At 41.0% G+C, this 20671-nt stretch overlaps 1 protein-coding gene across 1 annotated transcript; it reads right to left on the bottom strand.

Annotated features, from left to right (window-relative positions):
• Positions 1-19281: 19281 nt before the first annotated feature.
• On the bottom strand, positions 19282-20433 carry LOC132619813 (uncharacterized). Its single transcript, XM_060334597.1, has one exon. The coding sequence runs from the start codon at positions 20431-20433 to the stop codon at positions 19282-19284; it is 1152 nt and encodes a 383-aa protein (XP_060190580.1).
• Positions 20434-20671: the final 238 nt, after the last annotated feature.

Consider the following 20671-nt stretch of genomic DNA (forward strand, 5'->3'; position numbering starts at 1 on the left):
GACGAAGCTAACCCAGAAGTCAGCGAAATTTCAGTGGAACGATGCATGCGAGCGTAGTTTCCAAGAGTTGAAAGACAGGTTGACCTCAGCTCCAGTACTAACACTTCCAGAAGGGCCAGATGGCTATGTTGTGTATTGTGATGCTTCTGGTGTGGGACTAGGATGTGTATTGATGCAGCATGGGAAGGTGATTGCATACGCTTCGAGACAGTTACGGAAACATAAGAAGAATTATCCAACTCATGATCTCGAATTGGCCGCGGTTATTCATGCCTTAAAGATAGGGAGGCATTATTTGTATGGTGTGCACGTCGATATCTATACAGACCACAAGAGTCTCCAGCATATCTTCAAACAGAAGGAGTTGAACCTGCGGCAGAGGCGGTGGTTAGAATTGTTGAAAGACTATGATGTGGACATTTTGTACCACCCCGGAAAAGCTAACGTAGTAGCCGATGCGGTTAGCCGTCGATCAATGGGTAGCTTATGTGAAGTTCCTTAAAAAAAGGAGATGGTTCGGGAGCTCCATCGATTAAAAAGTCTTGGAATACGTGCAATTGATTCGGGTAGTACAGGCATCGGCATTAATGACCCCACAGTTTCATCCTTGAATATAGAAGTGAAGGAACGACAATATGAAGATTCTCAATTAAGCCGATACCGAGATTTATCTCGTGAAAAGGAAAAGTCTCCATTTGAAGTTTCCATAGATGGGATCCTTAAATATCGAGGCAGGCTATGTGTACCGAATGTGGCAAAATTGCGCCAACGGATTTTAGAGGAAGCACACTATTCTCGGTATTCTATTCACCCCGGTGCAACTAAAATGTATCATGACCTCAAATTGATATACTGGTGGGATGGCATGAAGAGGGACCCAGCAGATTTTGTAGCACAATGTCCGAATTGCCAACAGGTAAAAGCTGAACATCAGAAGCCAGGGGGCTTGTTACAGGCAATAGAAATCCCTACTTGGAAATGGGAAGTGATAAACATGGATTTCATCGTGGGATTACCCCGTTCCCGTGGTAGGTATGACTCTATATGGGTGATCGTGGATAGGCTGACGAAAGCAACCCATTTTCTTCCAGTCAAGACCACTTACTCAGCAGAAGACTATGCAAGGCTGTATCTCAAAGGAATTGTGCGACTCCATGGAATCCCATTATCTATCATCACAGACAGAGGGGCACAGTTTACAGCCAAATTCTGAAAATCCTTTCAAGAAGGTCTAGGCACTCAAGTGAAGCTTAGCATGGCATTTCATCCACAGACTGACGGACAAGCAGAGCGTACTATTCAGACCTTGGAGGATATGTTACGAGCATGTGTGCTGGATTTTGGTGGAAGTTGGGACGATCATTTGCCGCTAATTGAATTTGCATATAACAACAACTATCATTCCAGTATACAAATGGCTCCATATGAAGCTTTATATGGAAGGAAATGTAGATCTCCAATTGGATGGTTCGAAATAGGAGAAGCACAACTAGTGGGCCCTGAATTGATCCAACAAGCAATAGAAAAATTCAAGGTGATCCAAGATCGGTTGTTGACAGCTCAAAGTCCCCAAAAGTCCTATGCAGACAATCGTCGACGAGACTTGGAATTTCAAGCTGGTGATTGAGTGTTCTTGAAAGTGTCGCCAATGAAAGGGGTGATGAGATTTGGTAAGAAAGGGAAGCTAAGTCCCAGATACATTGGACTCTACAAAATCATCCGCAAGGTGGGTCAGGTAGCCTATGAATTGGATTTGCCTTCGGAGCTTGAATCAGTCCATCCAGTCTTCCACGTTTCGATGCTCCACAAGTGTGTTGGAGACCCCACCAAGATTGTCCCGGTAGACAATGTGCAAATAACGGAAAATCTAACCTATGAAGAAGTACCTATTGCCATCCTAGATAGGAAAGTGCGCAAACTTCGAAATAAAAAGGTAGCGTCAGTCAAAGTATTGTGGCGAACCAAAAATCGGGAAGAAATGACTTGGGAAGCAAAAGAGAGCATGAAATCCAAGTACCCACACTTATTCCAACCCCCGGAGAGATCTAAGACGAAACACCGATGATTTGAGGTATGTACGCTTCATTTTTATGCTTTTGGTCGTGTGTGGCCACGGATATGTTGATATTGTGATGTAGCCCTGTGAGGCGATGATATTATGGGTTGTTGTGACAGGTTGGTAGTGTCAAATTACAGGGGAAACTCTGGCGGAATTTTCGTAGAATCCCGAGTGTTTAACATTCGAGGACGAATGTTCCAAAAAGGGGGGAAGAGTGTTACACCTCAGAAATTTTTCATGAGCCAACAATGAATAGACCAACGAAGGGCATGAGTGTGCGGTGTTTTATTAAGTAGGGAATGACGATTTATGAACTTTGGAATTAAGAAAGTTGTAGAATTTTATTTCTGCCAGTGGTCGTAAAATGGAATACGGCCCGTAAAGTGATTTACGGACCGTAAAGTGCCATCGTCCTAAAATATTTCAAAATTTTTAACTTTCTGTCAAATGCTTCAAATGGTTAAAAATGACTTGGAATACGGACCGTAAATTGAAATACGACCCGTAAACTGAGTCGTAAACTGCCATGATCTTCAACCAACCTTTCTATTTCTGATATGCTTAAATACGGTCGCGAAGGACGGACCGTAAACCAGTATACGGCCCGTAAAGTGGGGTTTACGACCACTGTGCATTTCGACCACTATTCATAAAAATCATATTTTAGCTATTAAAAAGGAGGGACCCAAGTTCATTTTCTCATTTCATCTTCACGAAATTCCTCCCTATAAATCTCTAGAACACTCCAAACACTTCAACAACAAGAATACCAAGGAAATTAATGACCATCAACACCAAATATATGAAACAAAGTGTATGAAACCTAATTGGAAGTCATCTCCTTCAAGAAATTCCAAAAGAGGTGAAAAGGGTTTTGGTGCTAAAGAAGTGATTCCACTCTAAGCTTGTTCCACCATCATCTAAGGTATGTTTCATGACTTTATCATGTTATTTAAGGTATTGGAAAGCTAAGAAGCTTGAAATGTAGAAGAACATCGAAAATGGGCCATTACTGAGTGAATAGTGTCACAATTGAATGATAGTTGAGTGGAATCATGAACGTTGATATGTTGTGATGATGAATACGTTATAAATGGCGTATAGACCATGGAATAGGTATGAAGTAAGCAAAATTATGATGTTGAGCTAAAACCATTAAATGTGGAGAAATTGGAGAAAAATGGTGGATTTTTCTAAATATAGATAAGTGATGAATGTCGATACGATATTGTGAGTGTTATTGTAAATGTTTGGGAGTTGAAATAGAACATGAGAAAAGTAGTTGAAACAAAGGAAACGCTGCCCAATTTTCTCTAGAAATAACGATGCGTTCTTATGGTCGATTGACTAACTATAATGTATATTCTCTCGTGAAGGTAACAACGTGATATTGAAGGAGAACAAGTGAACGATAGCTTAACTAAGCGACAAAGGTATGTGAGGCTAGTCCTTTTCTTTCTATGGCATGAATCCCATGATATGATTCTTTTCCCTTTCCATGATTCTCCTATACTCCGGAAAGCCAAGAGCCTAAGATCATGAATAGCTATATGAGTCAAGAGATATGATATGGCGTTCTTATAAAGTAAATGATGTTGTTCCTTGTATACACTCACCTTACATACTAATCCCTTCAAGGTGAGGTAGAATGCTCATATACATTTGTAATGGAATCGAGGGTTCACGACCGTACGTCACCTCGATACAACACAGTTGTTCTAGAGTCCTTATGCATGCACGATGATAAGCACATTATGATAAGCATATTATTATAAGTATTTTATAATAAGCATGTTATCATCACATTACACCGGGCCTAGTTGGCCAGGCAATCACCGCGAAAGCGGGCAGCTATACGATACACCATGGCCAGTTGGCATGGGCAGACACCACTAGTGGGCGGCATGAGATGGTACCCCGGACGCGGGCTAATGTTACTGATTGTCACACCGCACCTATATGGTCAGGCAGTTTAGATATATATACATATGATATGCATACATGAGATGATGATAAGCATAAAAGTAAGTCAGCATGCATTACTTTTCATATGATTCCCAGTCAGGTACAGTTGCTCCATACTTGATGCCTCATTTACTTTCTTGATGTGTTGTTTTTGTTCATGCCTCTCATACTCAGTACAACATTCGTACTGACGTCCATTTTCCTTGGACGCTGTGTTCATGCCCACAGGGAGACAGGGAGGCGAGCTCGATTCGGATTCTTAGGAGCTGTCAGCTGATTGAAAGCACTCCATTGTCCGGAGGTGCTTATGATTATCCTTTTGGTACATATGTATATTTTGGGCATGACGGAGTCTTGTTCCATCTACATGTATAGTATGTCAGTATAGGCTCGTAGATGCGTAGTGTGGGTTAAATGGTCTCACAAGTTTATTACAGCATGCATTTATATATTATATATATTATTTTGATGGCCTAATGAGGCATTTGTATATATATATATATATATAGACTAATTGTGTTTTCCACCCAAAAAATGATTTTCGTACAATCATGAATGATAAAGAAGCGTAAATGACTATAACAAGTGAGGAAATAAGGGGTGCTTGATAACGTCCAAATCCACCCTATTAATTAGAATGGGCACGGTCGTATGCAAATATAATTTACCCAACTATGAGTCGGGGTTGAATCCCACAGAGAACAATATGTAGGTGATTTAAGCAGATTAGGAATTATCACTAACTATAGCTATGCCCGAACGCATCAATGGTGGTTTTTGATAAGGTTTTTATAAAATATGAAAATATAAATTCTAATCTAGAAAGCAAGTAAATTGATCAATGACAACAAGAATAGAAGGAGGGAAACTACTTCTCAAGTAACGATCCAATCTATTTCACGAATTGTAAATAATAGCAAGTTTATGTTATTTAGCCTCGGATAATGACTCTAAATTAACTTCTTCCGAAGATTAACTAGACTACCCAATTGAAGATCCCTCAAGCAATTAGGAGCATTAAGAACACCCGAATATGGCTACAATTGGTATTGCCTATTCCTAGGTCAATTTCCATTAGATGAGGGTTAACGCCCAAAATCATGTTAATTATCCTATCCCAACTCCGTTTTTCCTCTTCCGAGTTTCAAACAAAGTAAATGGGCAAGTTCAAAGGTTAGCTAATCCCTTGAAAACATTCAAGAACAAGAATAATTAAAATAGCAAAAACTTCCTTGATTAAGAACAATGCATATGAATAAATAAGCACAACAAGAGTGTCAATCTTAATTGTCACCAAGAGATTTCCATCAACAAGGATTAAAAAGAAGAAAGAACAATTTTTGTAGGAACCTAGCTTCCAACTTGTGGGAGCTGCCAAAGATGTCTAATATTTTGCCCTAATTTTCTATTTATATGAACTGGAATGGAAGAAATCGTCAAAATCCGAGTTCTGGTCGAAATTTCCGAAAATCCTTCAACGCGATCGCGCCATGTGTCTGCGCGATCGCATGGATGACGTCAGCTCCCCTGCTCCCTTAATCGCGATCGCGTGTCGAGCCTGCGCGATCGCGTGTCATTAACAACGCGCGTGGGCGCGGTCGCGTTACATTACAGCGCGAACGCGTGGAGTGCAATTCCCGCGTGGGCGCGATCGCGTGGGTACTCTGCGCGATCGCGTAGAGTATTTTTCCACGGTATTTTCCAGAACTTCCAGTTATTTCCAGTTTTGCAACTTTTTTGCTTGTTTTCCACACTTAGGCTCTAGGGACCTCGTATTACCTGAAACATGACAAAAACTACGTAAAATGACATAGACTTGCTTAAAAACAAGTAAAACTTATAGTTAAAAAGTATCGATTGTGGCGTAAAATCACGCCACATCAGTGCTCGGTGGTTATCCTCGGGTACCCGTTGCGGCCCCTAGCTGGGACGTGACACTATGGTATCTAATTCATGGGAACAAGTCAAGCAGCAAATTGGCACACTCTTTAGTTGATGATGTTAATAAGCTGCTACCCTTTGGAATGAATGGGAAAACATGTATACAATATAGGCAACAGGTTGAAAACTTGAATGAATCCTGTAACAATCAGCTAATGAAATCCTTCTAGCAGCTTGAACAGTGAAACTGTTAATACCACTCACTAGGTAAGTTATCCTTAGAAGATTATACAGTTTTAACCCTGTTGTATCGTCATCTTGAATCAATCTGGCTCTTTGATCTTATGTGTTGAAAACCTGATGTATGGCATTTCACTCTTATCACTATTCAAAATCCTCCTAGCAGCAGATGGTAAGTCTTGAAATCTATGTATTTGGATTGAACCTGCAAAATCAAAAACCATGTTAGCTAAAAAATCTGCCAGTGCATTGTCTTCTCTCAAGATGTGAGCAAGTTGCACATGGTCCTTATCTCTCCATTGTTGGATCTTTCTCACTTCCACACTGATCTTCCATGGACTCTCCCATATAAAATATTAATCATGGTCAATGAATCTGACTCTATAACCACAAGAACCAGATGATCTGTAATACAATATGTAATACCATCCTGGATTGCAGTTTCCTCTGCACCAATGTTTGTTGTTTCTTGTAGCTTCCTTGCAATAGCATATATAAGTTCTCCACTCTCATTTCTCACACAAAAAGATGCTTAACTTGGTCCTGGATTACCCCTTGAAGCAACATCTGTGTTGCATTTAAACCACCCTTTATGAGGACATTTCCAATGTACAAGTCTGATCTTGGTATGAAGTTTGTATCCTTCCAAGTATTGGACGAGCTGGGGCCAATCCTGAGGAACATTATTCAACCAAGGATATAAGGGTCTATATTATATATATTTTTGATTAATCCCACATATAACCTTAGCCTTGCTCATACTACCACCATGCATGATTGCATTCCTTCTTTTCTAAATCTGCCAACAAATGAAGGCTGGAACAGCCTGATAAACAGTTGTGATTATAGGAGAAACCTGCATATTCCACCATTTCACTACTGCTTGATGAACTTGCACTAAAGGACTTATGACACCAGCTGCTGCATTGTAGTATAACCAAATTGACATAGCAAACTCACCTATTAGAAACAAGTGCTGCATGGTTTCTTCATTCTGAGAGTGACCACAACATCTACATTTGGAAACTGTGGATATATGCATTCTCTTAAGAACATCATCCACAGGCAACTTAAACTTCCACACTCTCCATAGCAGAAATGAAATTTTGAAAGGAACAACTTTACTCCATATTCTTTTAAAGTATACAGAATATTGACCATGTTGTCTGAGAGTATTCCATGCACTTTTAACTGAGACTTTACCATCTGCAGTGAACATCCACCAAGGGTTATCCTTTTCTTCACACCTTTCTTCAGATCCTAATTCTGAGCTAATGTGATTCACTATGTCCAAAGGAAAGACAACTTGTAATTTCTGAAAATCCCATCCTGCATCTGTCATGAAGATGTTAAGCTCATTAAATGTTAGCCTGTACTAGAATCATCTATTTTAAACACCCTAATTTGGTCTAACTATCTTTCCACACATTGCATTCTCCACTTCTTGGCTCCCACCAAATATGCTGGTCCACCAGTTCCCTTGCTTCAAGCATTCTCTTCCAAATTTGAGAACCACCCCTCCACTATACTTCAGTTGGCCTATGCTTCTTACAATACTTGTTCCACATGAAAGTTTCCCACATAGTGTTTCCAGTCCTGAACTTCCACCAGAACTTGGCAAATAATGCTTTTGACACATCATATAGAGATCTAAAAGAAAAACCTCCTTCTTCTTTTGGAAGACAAATCTTAGCCCATGCAACCCAATGCTTGCTTCTCCCTTCTTTCTTGTTGGACCAAAAGAATCTTACAAATATCTTGTGCAGTTCATTGATAGTGTATTTAGTAGGCACAACTGCAGATAAAAAATACAGATGAATACTTTGTGACTCATTACTTATTAGCATAGCCTTCCCACCATATGATAAGAGCTTTCCTTTCCAATTCTGCAGCTTATTCTTCACTTTCTTGATAAGATCATTATAAAAAACTTTTTTTTCTTCTAGCATGAAAGATAGGACAGCCAAGATACTTTAATGGAAATGAATCTCTTGAGAAGCCAGTCACTTGTTCCACCTGCTGAGTTAAATTGCTTGCCACCTTGTGAAACATATAGAAAGCACTCTTTTCTTTAAACTGGCCTGATACGTCCCCATACTGCTTCAACACAAACATCACCTTCTGAAGAGATTCCTTTTCTGCTGATGTGAAGATTATAGTATCATCAGCATATGAAAGATGATTAATATTGTGACTCCACTTAGGCATCCCATACCCAACATATCTAGAATCATCAAACAAAGTATTTAATGATCTAGATAAAACTTCGGCTGAAATGATAAAAAGAGCAGGTGACAGTGGATCACCCTACTTAACTCCTGTGGTTGAATGGAAAAAACCAGTGGTCTGCCCATTGAACAATATAGAATACCAATTATTTTCCAGCAACTTCCAAATTTGATCAATGAACCGCTCTGCAAAACCCATCTTATGCTGTGTCACGACCCGGCTAGGGGCCGCGACGAGTACCCGGGGCTAACCGCCGAGCACCGCTCGTACTAGTACTCCTTAGGCTTATTTAACAATCATTTATCGGATTCATGCTTGATTTATAAGAAAACCCATTTTCCTTTAGGAACATAATGTTTTTATACACCTGAGCCCTTAGGCTAGCAAAATAATATATATGTATATATTCACACAATGACAACGCCATGAGACCACATGACACACATTGAGTAACTACGAGCCTCTATGAGATGACATTTACAATTGTACACAAAAGAATCATCATAGGCACCTCCAGGACAATGGGGTGCTTTCAGTCAGCTAACAGCCTCTAAGAATCTGGAGCAAGATCTCGTCCCAGTCTACCTGTGGGCATGAACACAGCATCCAAAGAAAACAGACGTCAGTACGAATATTGTACTGAGTATGTAAGACAGGAATGAAATAAACAAACATAATAGGAAGATCATGAGTCGAGAGGCAAAGGTATAACCTGCACAAGTGTCATAGGCAATCAGATTACTTACATATATCACATCTTATATAATCATGGTATACATGTCATCACATCATATAAATCATCTCATCATAGTCCTCGTCGTTAACCCGCGTCCGGGTAACCATCATATGCCGCCCACTAGTGGTCATCATGCCCGGCCCTCTAGGCTCGGTGTAACATCGCAGCCCGCCTTAGAGGTGACATGCCCGACCATCTAGGCATGGTGGAATCATATGCAGCCCGCCTTAGCGGTGACATGCCCGGCCATCGTGGCGCGGTGGAATTATATCATCAAAAAATCAATCATAACACATCACTCTTACACATCTCATACCATAGCATCATGTTATCATTTCTTGGTATTCCATGCATCCCATAGTCATATTACAAGTTAGCTTTATTTATCATCTTATTGTCATAGCATACATTAGCGTTAGGAGCATACATTAGGCTTTAAGGCAACCATACTATGTCGGGGTGACGTAAGGTCGTGAACCCCCGATTGTGTTATGGACATTTCATGGGTATCATGCCTCGCCTTGAAGGAAATAAGGCATAAGGCGAGTGGTAACAATAATAACATCATTAGCATTGTAGGAACATCGTGCCATAATTTCTTGAATCTCTATACTCTAGCTCATTGTCATTATTATCATGCTTATAGGTGATTCGATATATAGAAGGACTCATAAGCTTCATCTTATAGAAGGATTATGGAAAACTTGAAGGATTCATGCCTTTTGAAAGAAGAGTTAAGCCTCAAATACCTTTCTCATTTAAGCAATCTAGCGTTCACTTATTCTCCTTCAATGTCACGTCTCTACCTTCAAAAGAGGATTCGTACTAGCGTTAGTTAATCAACTATAAGAATGCACTACTATTTCTAGAGACAATTGGGCAGCACTTCCTTTGTTTATACTACTTTTCCCATATTCCATATCCACTCCCAGCACCCACAACAACACCTACAATATAGCAATCAACAATCATCATTCATATACAATGACCATGATCCACCATTTCTCTTCATTTTTACCACCTTTATGGTTTTGGGTTCGCTATCGTATTTTCTCATGTATCACACTTATCTCATGGTCTACATGTCGTTTATAACGCATTCATACTCACAACACACTAACATTCATGATTCAATTCCACTACCATTCACTCATTTGTGGCCCATTTGCTATGCTTTTCTACAATTCGGGTATCTTAACCTTCCAATACCTTAAAAAATATGAAATGTTCATGAAACTTACCTTGGATGATGGTGGAACAAGCCTTGAGTGGAGTCTCTACTCTAGCACCAAAACCCTACTTCACCTCTTTTGGTTTTCTTTGAGGAAGATGAACTTGAGCTAGGTATCACACTCTTGTTTTCATGAATTTGGCATTGTTGATCTTGATTTTCCCTTGATTCTCTTGAATTCTTATGGATGAAGTGTTTTGGAGTATTCTAGAGAATTCTTGAATTGTGAAGATGAGAAATGAAATGAAATGAGCTTGGGGTCCTTTATACTTAACTTAAAAATTTGATTTTTGTGAACAGTAGTCGGGATGCACAGTGGCCGTAAACCCAGTTTACGGGCCGTATTATGGTTTACGGTCCGTCTTCCACGACCGTATTTAAGCATATCAGAAACAGAAAGGTTTGCTGTAGGCCATGGTGGTTTACGGTTGCAGTTTACGGGCCGTATTTCGATTTACGATCCGTATTCTGAGTCGTATTTAACCATTTCAACATTTGATAGAAAGTTGAAGTTTTGATAGGTTGAGGACGATGGCACTTTACGGTCCGTAAATCACTTTACGGGCCGTATTGTGTTTTACGACCACTGGGTCGCAATGCAAATCTGCAACCTTCGCGTTTTTCAAAACTCATTGGTAGTCATTCCCTTCTTAGTAAAACGTCGTACACTCATACTCTTCGTTGGTCTATTCATTGTATGCTCACGAAAAATTTTCCGAGGTGTCACATTCTTCCCCCCTTTTGGAAACATTCATCCTCGAATGTTAGATCATCGGGGATTCTAGAAAACTTTCGCCAAAGTTTCCTTTATAATATGGTACTACCATCCTGCCATAACAACCCATAATATCACGTCACTGCCTCACAGGGCTACATCACAACATCGACATATCTATGGCCACACACAACCAAAAGCATAAAGATAAAGGATACATACCTTATATTGTTGGTGTTTCATCTTGGATCTCTCCTGGGAGTTGGAATAAGTGTGGGTACTTGGACTCCATATTCTCTTCCGCTTCCCAAGTCATTTCTTCCCGATTGTTGTTTCGCCACAATACTTTGACTGACACTACTTCTTTATTTCGGAGCTTTCGCACTTGCCTATCTAGAATGGCAATAGGCACCTCTTCATAGGTTAGCCTTTCCGTTACTTGCACATCATCTATCGGGACAATATTTGTGGGATCTCCAACACACTTGCGGAGCATCGAAACATGAAAGACTGGATGGACTGATTCAAGCTCCGAAGGCAAATCCAATTCATAGGCTACCTGGCGCACCTTGCGGATGATTTTGTAGGGTCCAATGTATCTGGGACTTAGCTTCCCTTTCTTACCAAATCTCATCACCCCTTTCATGGGTGACACTTTCAAAAATACCCAATCATTAATTTGAAATTCCAAGTCTCGTCGGCGGTTGTCCGCGTAGGATTTTTGGCGACTTTGGGCTGTCAACAACCGATCTTGGATCACCTGGACTTTTTCTATCGCTTGTTGGATCAATTCGGGGCCCACTAATTGTGCTTCTCCTATTTCGAACCATCCGATTGGAGATCTGCATTTCCTTCCATATAAAGCTTCATATGGGGCCATTTGTATACTAGAATGATAGATGTTGTTACATGCAAACTCAATTAGTGGCAAATGATCATCCCAACTACCACCGAAATCCAGCACACACGCTTGTAGCATATCTTCCAAGGTCTGAATAGTGCGCTTGGCTTGTCCATCGGTTTGCGGATGAAATGCCGTGCTAAACTTCACTTGCGTGCCCAAACCTTCTTGAAAAGACTTCCAGAACTTAGCTGTAAACTGTGCTCCTCTATCTGTAATAATAGATAATGGGATTCCATGGAGTCGCATAATTCCTTTGAGATACAACCTTGCATAGTCTTCTGCTGAGTATGTGGTCCTGACTAGAAGAAAATGGGTTGCTTTCGTCAGCCTATCCGCGATCACCTATATAGAGTCACACCTGCCACGGGAACGGGGTAATCCCACAATGAAATCCATGTTGATCACTTCCCATTTCCAAGTAGAGATTTCCATTGCTTGCAATAAGCCTCCCGATTTCTGGTGTTCAGCTTTTACCTGTTGGAAATTTGGACATTGTGCTACGAATTCTGCTATGTCTCTCTTCATGCCATCCCACCAGTACATCATCTTGAGATCATGATACATTTTGGTTGCACTTGGGTGAATAGAATATCGAGAGCAATGTGCTTCTTCTAAAATTCGTCGGCGCATCTCCTCCACATTCGGCACATATAACCTGCCTCGGTACCTAAGAATTCCATCCATGGAAACTTCAAACGGAGACTTTTCTTTCCCATGAGATGTGTCTCTATAACGACATAACTGCAGATCTTCGCACTGCCGTTCTTTCACTTCCATATCCAAGGACGAAATTGTGGAATCATTTATACTAATCCCGGCATCGCCCGAATCAATTACACGCACTCCAAGATTATCCAATCGATGAAGTTCTTGAACCATCTTTTTCCTTTCCGGAGGGACTTCACATAAACTGCACATTGATCGGCGGCTAAGTGCGTCGGCTACTACATTCGCCTTCCTGGGGTGGTATAAAATGTTAACATCATAATCTTTTAATAATTCTAACCACCGCCTCTGTCGCAGGTTCAACTCTTTTTGCTTGAAGATGTACTTAAAACTTTTGTGATCTGTATAGATATCAACGTGCACACCGTACAAATAATGTCTCCACATTTTCAAGGCATGAATGACCGCAGCTAGTTCGAGATCATGAGTTGGATAATTCTTCTCATGTTTCCGCAATTGTCTCGAAGCATATGCAATAACCTTATCATGCTGCATCAATACGCATCCCAATTCAACACCGGAAACGTCACAATACACAACATAGCCATCTGGCCCTTCTGGAAGTGTTAGAACCGGGGCTGAGGTCAACCTGTTTTTCAACTCATTGAAACTGCGCTCACAGGTATCATCCCATTGAAACTTTGCTGACTTCTGGGTTAGCTTCGTCAATGGGGTTGAAATAGACGAAAAGCCCTCTACGAACCTTCGATAATAACCTGCCAAACCCAGAAAACTACGGACTTCTGTGGGCTTCGTAGGCCTTGGCCAAGTATTCACAGCTTAAATTTTCTGGGTGTCGACTCGAATACCATCATTTGAAATGACATGGCCCAGGAACGTCACAGAATTTAGCCAGAACTCACACTTTGAAAATTTTGCATACAATTCTCGGGCTCGAAGAATACCAAGAACAATTCTCAGATGATATGCGTGTTCCGATTTCGTGCGAAAATACACCATAATATCATCAATAAATACTATCATAAATAGATCCAAGAGAGGCCAGAATACATTGTTCATCAAATTCATAAACACGGCCGGAGCATTAGTCAACCCGAACGACATCACTTGAAATTCATAATGGCCATATCTCGTTCTGAAGGCTGGTTTAGGAACATCTGCTTCTCTAACTCTCACTTGATGGTAACCCGACCTCAAATCTATTTTGGAAAACCACTTGGCACTTTGCAACTGGTCGAACAAGTCATCAATTCTTGGGAGAGGATATTTGTTTTTTATCGTCACCTTGTTCAATTGCCTATAATCGATGCACATTCGCAGGGAACCATCTTTCTTTCTCACAAACAAGACCGGTGCTCCCCACAGTGATGAACTGGGTCTAATGAATCCCTTCTCGATAAGGAGGAATGGAAATAGGCTTGGTATCTGGCAACACATCAATGGCAAAGTCAATCTCTCTTTCTGGAGGAAGTCCTGGAAGTTCGTCTGGAAACACATCTGGGAATTCATTCACTACCGGAACTGACTGGAAAGTCGGCGACTCTTGTTGTGAACCCGAACTAGGTGATAGATATAACCCTTGGCTATCATCTTCCTTGCCTTGAGGTAGGAAATAAACCTGCCCTTTGGAGATGCTGTATTACCCTTCCATTCAAGCACGAGCTCTCCTGGAAATTGAAATCGAACCACTTTTGTGCGGCAATCAACATTTGCATAACACGAAGCCAACCAATCCATACCCATGATTACATCGAAATCTAGCATTTCCAGCTCAATCAAATCAGCCTTGGTCTGTCGATCACATATCACAATGACACAATTCTTGTACACTCGTCTTGCTATCACGGGATCACCAACCGGAGTAAGCACCTCAAAGGGTTTAATTGACTCGGGTTTCACCCCAATACAACCAGCAACATATGGAGTAATATAAGAGAATGTAGAACCCGGATCTATCAACGCATACACATCACGGGAGAGTATAGACAATATACCTGTAACCACATCTGGGGAGGGCTCGAGATCTTGCCGACCGGCTAAAGCATATACACGGGGCTGAGTGGCACCTGAAGTAGATGCTGCCCCTCGGCCTCTACCTCGGCCTACTGTCATCTGGGGAGTCTGCCCCGCTGAGCGTGCTGATGAGGAACCCGCTGCTGAGCCTGTGGGGTGAACCCCACCTCTGCCATATCGCGAGGGACAATCTCGTATCAAATGTTCCGTCTGCCCACAAACATAGCAAGCATTAGTGTCCTGACGACATGGCCCTGAGTGTAATTTGCGGCACCGACTACATCGTGGAACTGGGGGTCTCCCCTTACTATAATCACCCTCAAACTAGGAACCTGAAGCCCTCGAACTCTAACCCTATCCCGAGCGAAAGGAGCAGTCAAATCTTCTATCTGGAAATCTGGGAGGTGAGCTAGTCGCTGACTGGCCTGAATGTCGGGAATAAGTATGCCTCGATCCCCCTCTATAATCACTGCCTGTGCCCATAGATCTAGCCCTTTTGCCCTGTCTTCTATCACTGTCGCGATCACCCCGTTGTTGTTGTTGTCGCCCCTCCAAATTCTGAGCATGGGCCTGTATTCGGGAAATATCCATCCCGTCTTGCAAGGAAGCGGTCAGACAATCTCTAAATAGATGTGGCCCTAGGCCACTCATAAACCTATGTACCCGATCTCCTATGTCGGCCACCATAGTCAGAGCATATCTAGCCAAAGAGTTGAATTGCATGCTATACTCCCGGGCACTCATGTTTCCTTGCCTCAAATTCAGAAATCTATCTGCTCTAGCTCGGCGGACCTTGGGCGGCAAATAGTGACGAATAAAAGCATCTACAAACTCTTGCCAAACCGGAGGAGGCGCATTCTCCCCTCTTGATAATACCCAATTGTTGTACCATAACACCGCCACATCCTGGAGTCCATAAGACACCAACTCCACAGATTCGGTCTCGGAAGCATGGACAATCTTCAATGTCCTAAACATTTCATCAATGAAACTTTGTGGGTCTTCCTCTGGCTTTGACCCGAAGAACTCCGGAGGATTTATGCTCATAAAATCACGGGCCTTGGTACTTGCTGCCCGGTCACTTGAACTCACATTTTGTCGTTGTGCCTGTGCGGCAACCAATTGTGTCAACAACTGGATGGCCTCGGTCATTTGTTGACCCGAAGCAGCCGGTTGAGGAATTGGAGCTGGGGCTCCTCCTTGCTCTTCCACATTAGGCGGGGTAGAAGAAGTATTAGACAAGGCCTCGTTGTGTGATTCACCCTCTTCAATATTCATTGGGCGCTCTCTTTCTACCTGCCTCTTTGTCGTAGTATTGCCCTTCTGGGCGGCTGTAGCTTTTCCCTTTGGCGGCATTCTGAAATCATAACACACTATTAGGGAGGATAAAATCTTATACACGGCTCTATCGCACGATCTCATAGAAGAAAGATGGTCATTTTTTCTAATTGCCCTGTAGCCTCTTGTTTAATGATGTGGCGCGCTACACACCATAAACAAGACTCTACTAGACACGGCTCGTAGACACTTCCTAGGACCGAACTGCTCTGATACCACTTTTGTCACAACCCGGCTAGGGGCCGCGACGGGTACCCGGGGCTAACCGCCGAGCACCGCTCGTACTAGTACTCCTTAGGCTTATTTAACAATCATTTATTAGATTCATGCTCGATTTATAAGAAAACCTGTTTTCCTTTAGGAACATAATGTTTTTATACACATGAGCCCTTAGGCTAGAAAAATAATATATATGTATATATATTCAAACAATGACCACGCCATGAGACCACATGACCCACATTGAATATCTACGAGCCTCTATGAGATGACATTTACAATTGTACACAAAAGAATCATCATAGGCACCTCCAGGACAATGGGGTGCTTTCAGTCAGCTAACAGCCTCTAAGAATCTGGAACACGATCTCATCCCTGTCTACCTGTGGGCATGAACACAGCGTCCAAAGAAAACAGACGTCAGTACGAATATTGTACTGAGTATGTAAGGCAGGAATGAAATAAACAAACATAATAGAAAGATCATGAGTCGAGAGGCAAAGGTATAACCTGCACAAGTGCCATAGGCAATCAAATTACTTACATATATCACATCTTATATAATCATGGTATACATGTCATCACATCATATAAATCATCTCATCATAGTCCTCGTCGTTAACCCGCGTCCGGGTAACCATCATATGCTGCCCACTAGTGGTGATCATGCCCGGCCCTCTAGGCTCGGTGTAACATCGCAGCCCGCCTTAGCGGTGACATGCCCGGCCTTCTAGGCACGGTGGAATCATATGCAGCCCGCCTTAGCAATGACATGCCCGGCCATCGTGGCGCGGTGGAATTATATCATCACAAAATCAATCATAACACATCACTCTTACACATCTCATACCATAGCATTATGTTATCATTTCTTGGTATTCCATGCATCCCATAGTCGTATTACAAGTTAGCATTATTTATAATCTTATTGTCATAGCACACATTAGCGTTAGGAGCATATATTAGGCTTTAAGGCAACCACACTATGTCGGGGTGACGTAAGGTCGTGAACCCCCGATTGTGTTATGGACATTTCATGGGTATCATGCCTCGCCTTGAAGGAAATAAGGCATAAGGCGAGTGGTAACAATAATAACATCATTATCATTGTAGGAACATCGTGCCACAATTTCTTGAATCTCTATACTCTAGCTCATTGTCATTATTATCATGCTTATAGGTGATTCGATATATAGAATGACTCATAAGCTTCATCTTATAGAAGGATTATGGAAAACTTGAAGGATTCATGCCTTTTGAAAGAAGAGTTAAGCCTCACATACCTTTCTCATTTAAGCAATCTAGCGTTCGCTTATTCTCCTTCAATGTCAAGTCTCTACCTTCAAAAGAGGATTGGTACTAGCATTAGTTAATCAACTATAAGAATGCACTACTATTTCTAGAGACAATTGGGCAGCACTTCCTTTGTTTATACTACTTTTCCCATATTCCATATCCACTGCCAGCACCCACAACAACACCTACAATATAGCAATCAACAATCATCATTCATATACAATGACCATGATCTACCATTTCTCTTCATTTTTACCACCTTTATGGTTTTGGGTTCGCTATCGTATTTTCTCATGTATCACACTTATCTCATGGTCTACATGTCGTTTATAACGCATTCATACTCAAAATACACTAACATTCATGATTCAATTCCACTACCATTCACTCATGGCACTATTCACTCATTTGTGGCCCATTTGCTATGCTTTTCTACAATTCGGGTATCTTAACCTTCCAATACCTTAAAAAATATGAAATGGTCATGAAACTTGCCTTGGATGATGGTGGAACAAGCCTTGAGTGGAGTCTCTACTCTAGCACCAAAACCCTACTTCACCTCTTTTGGTTTTCTTTAAGGAAGATGAACTTGAGCTAGGTATCACACTCTTGTTTTCATGACTTTGGCGTTGTTGATCTTGATTTTCCCATGATTCTCTTGAATTCTTGTGGATGAAGTGTTTTGGAGTATTCTAGAGAATTCTTGAATTGTGAAGATGAGAAATGAAATGAAATGAGCTTGGGGTCCTTTATACTTAACTTAAAAATCTGATTTTTGTGAACAGTAGTCGTGATGCACAGTGGCCGTAAACCCAGTTTACGGGCCGTATTCTGGTTTACGGTCCATCTTTCACGACCGTATTTAAGCATATCAGAAACAGAAAGGTTTGTTGTAGGCCATGGTGGTTTACGATCGCAGTTTACGGGCCGTATTTCGATTTACGGTCCGTATTCTGAGTCATATTTAACCATTTCAACATTTGACAGAAATTTGAAGTTTTGATAGGTTGAGGACGATGGCACTTTACGGGTCGTATTGTGTTTTACGACCACTGGGTCGCAATGCAAATCTGCGACCTTCGCGTTTTTCAAAACTCATTGGTAGTCATTCCCTTCTTAGTAAAACATCGTACACTCATACTCTTCGTTGGTCTATTCATTGTATGCTCACGGAAATTTTTTCGAGGTATCACATGCAGCACTTTAGTGAGAAAATTCTAGGACACTCTATCATAGACTTTTGCCATATCCAACTTAATGACAACATTTGCAGGTTTACCCCTCTTCCAGATGTCTGTCACAATTTCTTATGCTAATAACACATTTTTAATGATGCTCCTTCCCTTTACAAAACCAGCCTGATTGCTAGAGATCAATGATGGCAATACATTCTCTAGCCTGTCATGCACTACTCTAGAAATGATCTTGTTTATAAAGTTACTCAGACTTATAGGTTTGAGATCTGAGTAAGTTTGCACAATGTCTTTTTTAGGGAGTAGTACCATATATGTATGAGTAATGGATTTGGGAAGACTTTGCCCCTTAAAGAATTCCAATACCAATTTATACACATCAGCCCCTATGATATCCCAACATGATTGGTAGAACTTCCCAGAGAAACCATCAGGACCACTAGCACTTGTCCCATTGAGGTTGAACACTGATTGCTTGATTTCCTCTAAACTTGGCATCTTACACAACTCAATATTAGTCTACTGATCAGATTAGGGACATCATCAAGTAATGTGCTTTGTGAATTCTCCTCCTCCTATGAAAATTCAGTCTGATAAAACTTAATAGCCTCAGCAGCCATTTGAGTTTCATCCTCTAACCAGGCACCATCACTTTCTTGAATCCTGTTAATCATCAACTTTTTCCTTCTACCCTTGACTAGATTATGAAAGAATCTGGTATTCCTGTCACCTTCATCAAACCAATCTACACCTACTTTTTGCTTCCAATATTCCTCCTCAAAATTCAAATATCTTTTATATTCAGTGTGAGCACACTGGAGAACACACCTATTAGAAGGTGAAGGAACTTCTTCAAATAGTTCTTCCTTCATTCTGACAATCTCCTCTCCGATGACCAACTGCTTGAATATGTCATCACCATAAACTTCCCTACTCCATCTTGACAAAACACCCTTTAACCTTTTAAGATTGATTTTAAAACTAATAAAAGGGTCAAGATGCTCATAGGAGATCCAATTCTGCTTGACAGTATCAAGGAAAGATTCATGATCTGTCAAGAAATTATGAAACTTGAAAAGTCTAGGGATATTATTGGCTACTTCCCCATAAGAACACAGAAGCGGTGCATGATCAGACCCTATCCTAGCCAAATGCTCAACTTCAATATGACCAAACCAGTTCAAAAACTGAGAGTTGATCAGCATTCTTTCTAGTCTTTCAAAGATGCATTCATTATCAGCTCTTCCATTCCACCAAGTAAAAGGACTACCCTTGAAATTAACCTCCTGTAATTCACAAGAGTTAATACAAAAGGCAAAGTCTTCAGCATTATTCTTGTTAACAGGCAAACCACTAATTTTTTCTTCTTGATTCAAAATAGCATTGAAATCCCCGCTAACCATCCATGGTATAGTGACTGTATTGGCAAGGTTGTAAATACTGTACCACAATTCCAATCTATCTGAAGCATCACACTTAGTATATACAATAGAAGTAACAATAGCCTGATTAAACTCATGAAAGAATAGTTTCAAAGTCACTTGTTGACTGGTGTCACGTACCACTTCCACCTCAATGTTATCTGCAACCAAAATCCAGATTTTCCCATTGCAATTAGCAACTGCAGACTGCATGTGAAGCTTTCTCTTATATTGCTCAATGTGTCTAGATTGCTGGAAAGGCTCCAACAATGCTATTAAAAAGAATTTATGATGCCTATGTAGCATTTGTAGCCTATGAAAGGCTTGCTGGGTTTTCACTGATCTTATATTCAAAATGAATGATTTAATCATCATTTAAAACTATATTTAGCAGTAGCTCTCTTTGGTATCACCCTTATGGCTGGTTGATTATCCATGTTGGCCTGTTTGCTACCTTTCTTTGTGCCTTTTGTAGAAGATTTTGTAGTAGACTTACTATTATTGGATATATTCTCCTTTATCATAGAACAAGCTAATCCAACCT

The sequence above is a fragment of the Lycium barbarum genome, chromosome 11 (genome assembly GCF_019175385.1).
Source record: "Lycium barbarum isolate Lr01 chromosome 11, ASM1917538v2, whole genome shotgun sequence".
Taxonomy (NCBI): Eukaryota; Viridiplantae; Streptophyta; class Magnoliopsida; order Solanales; family Solanaceae; genus Lycium; species Lycium barbarum.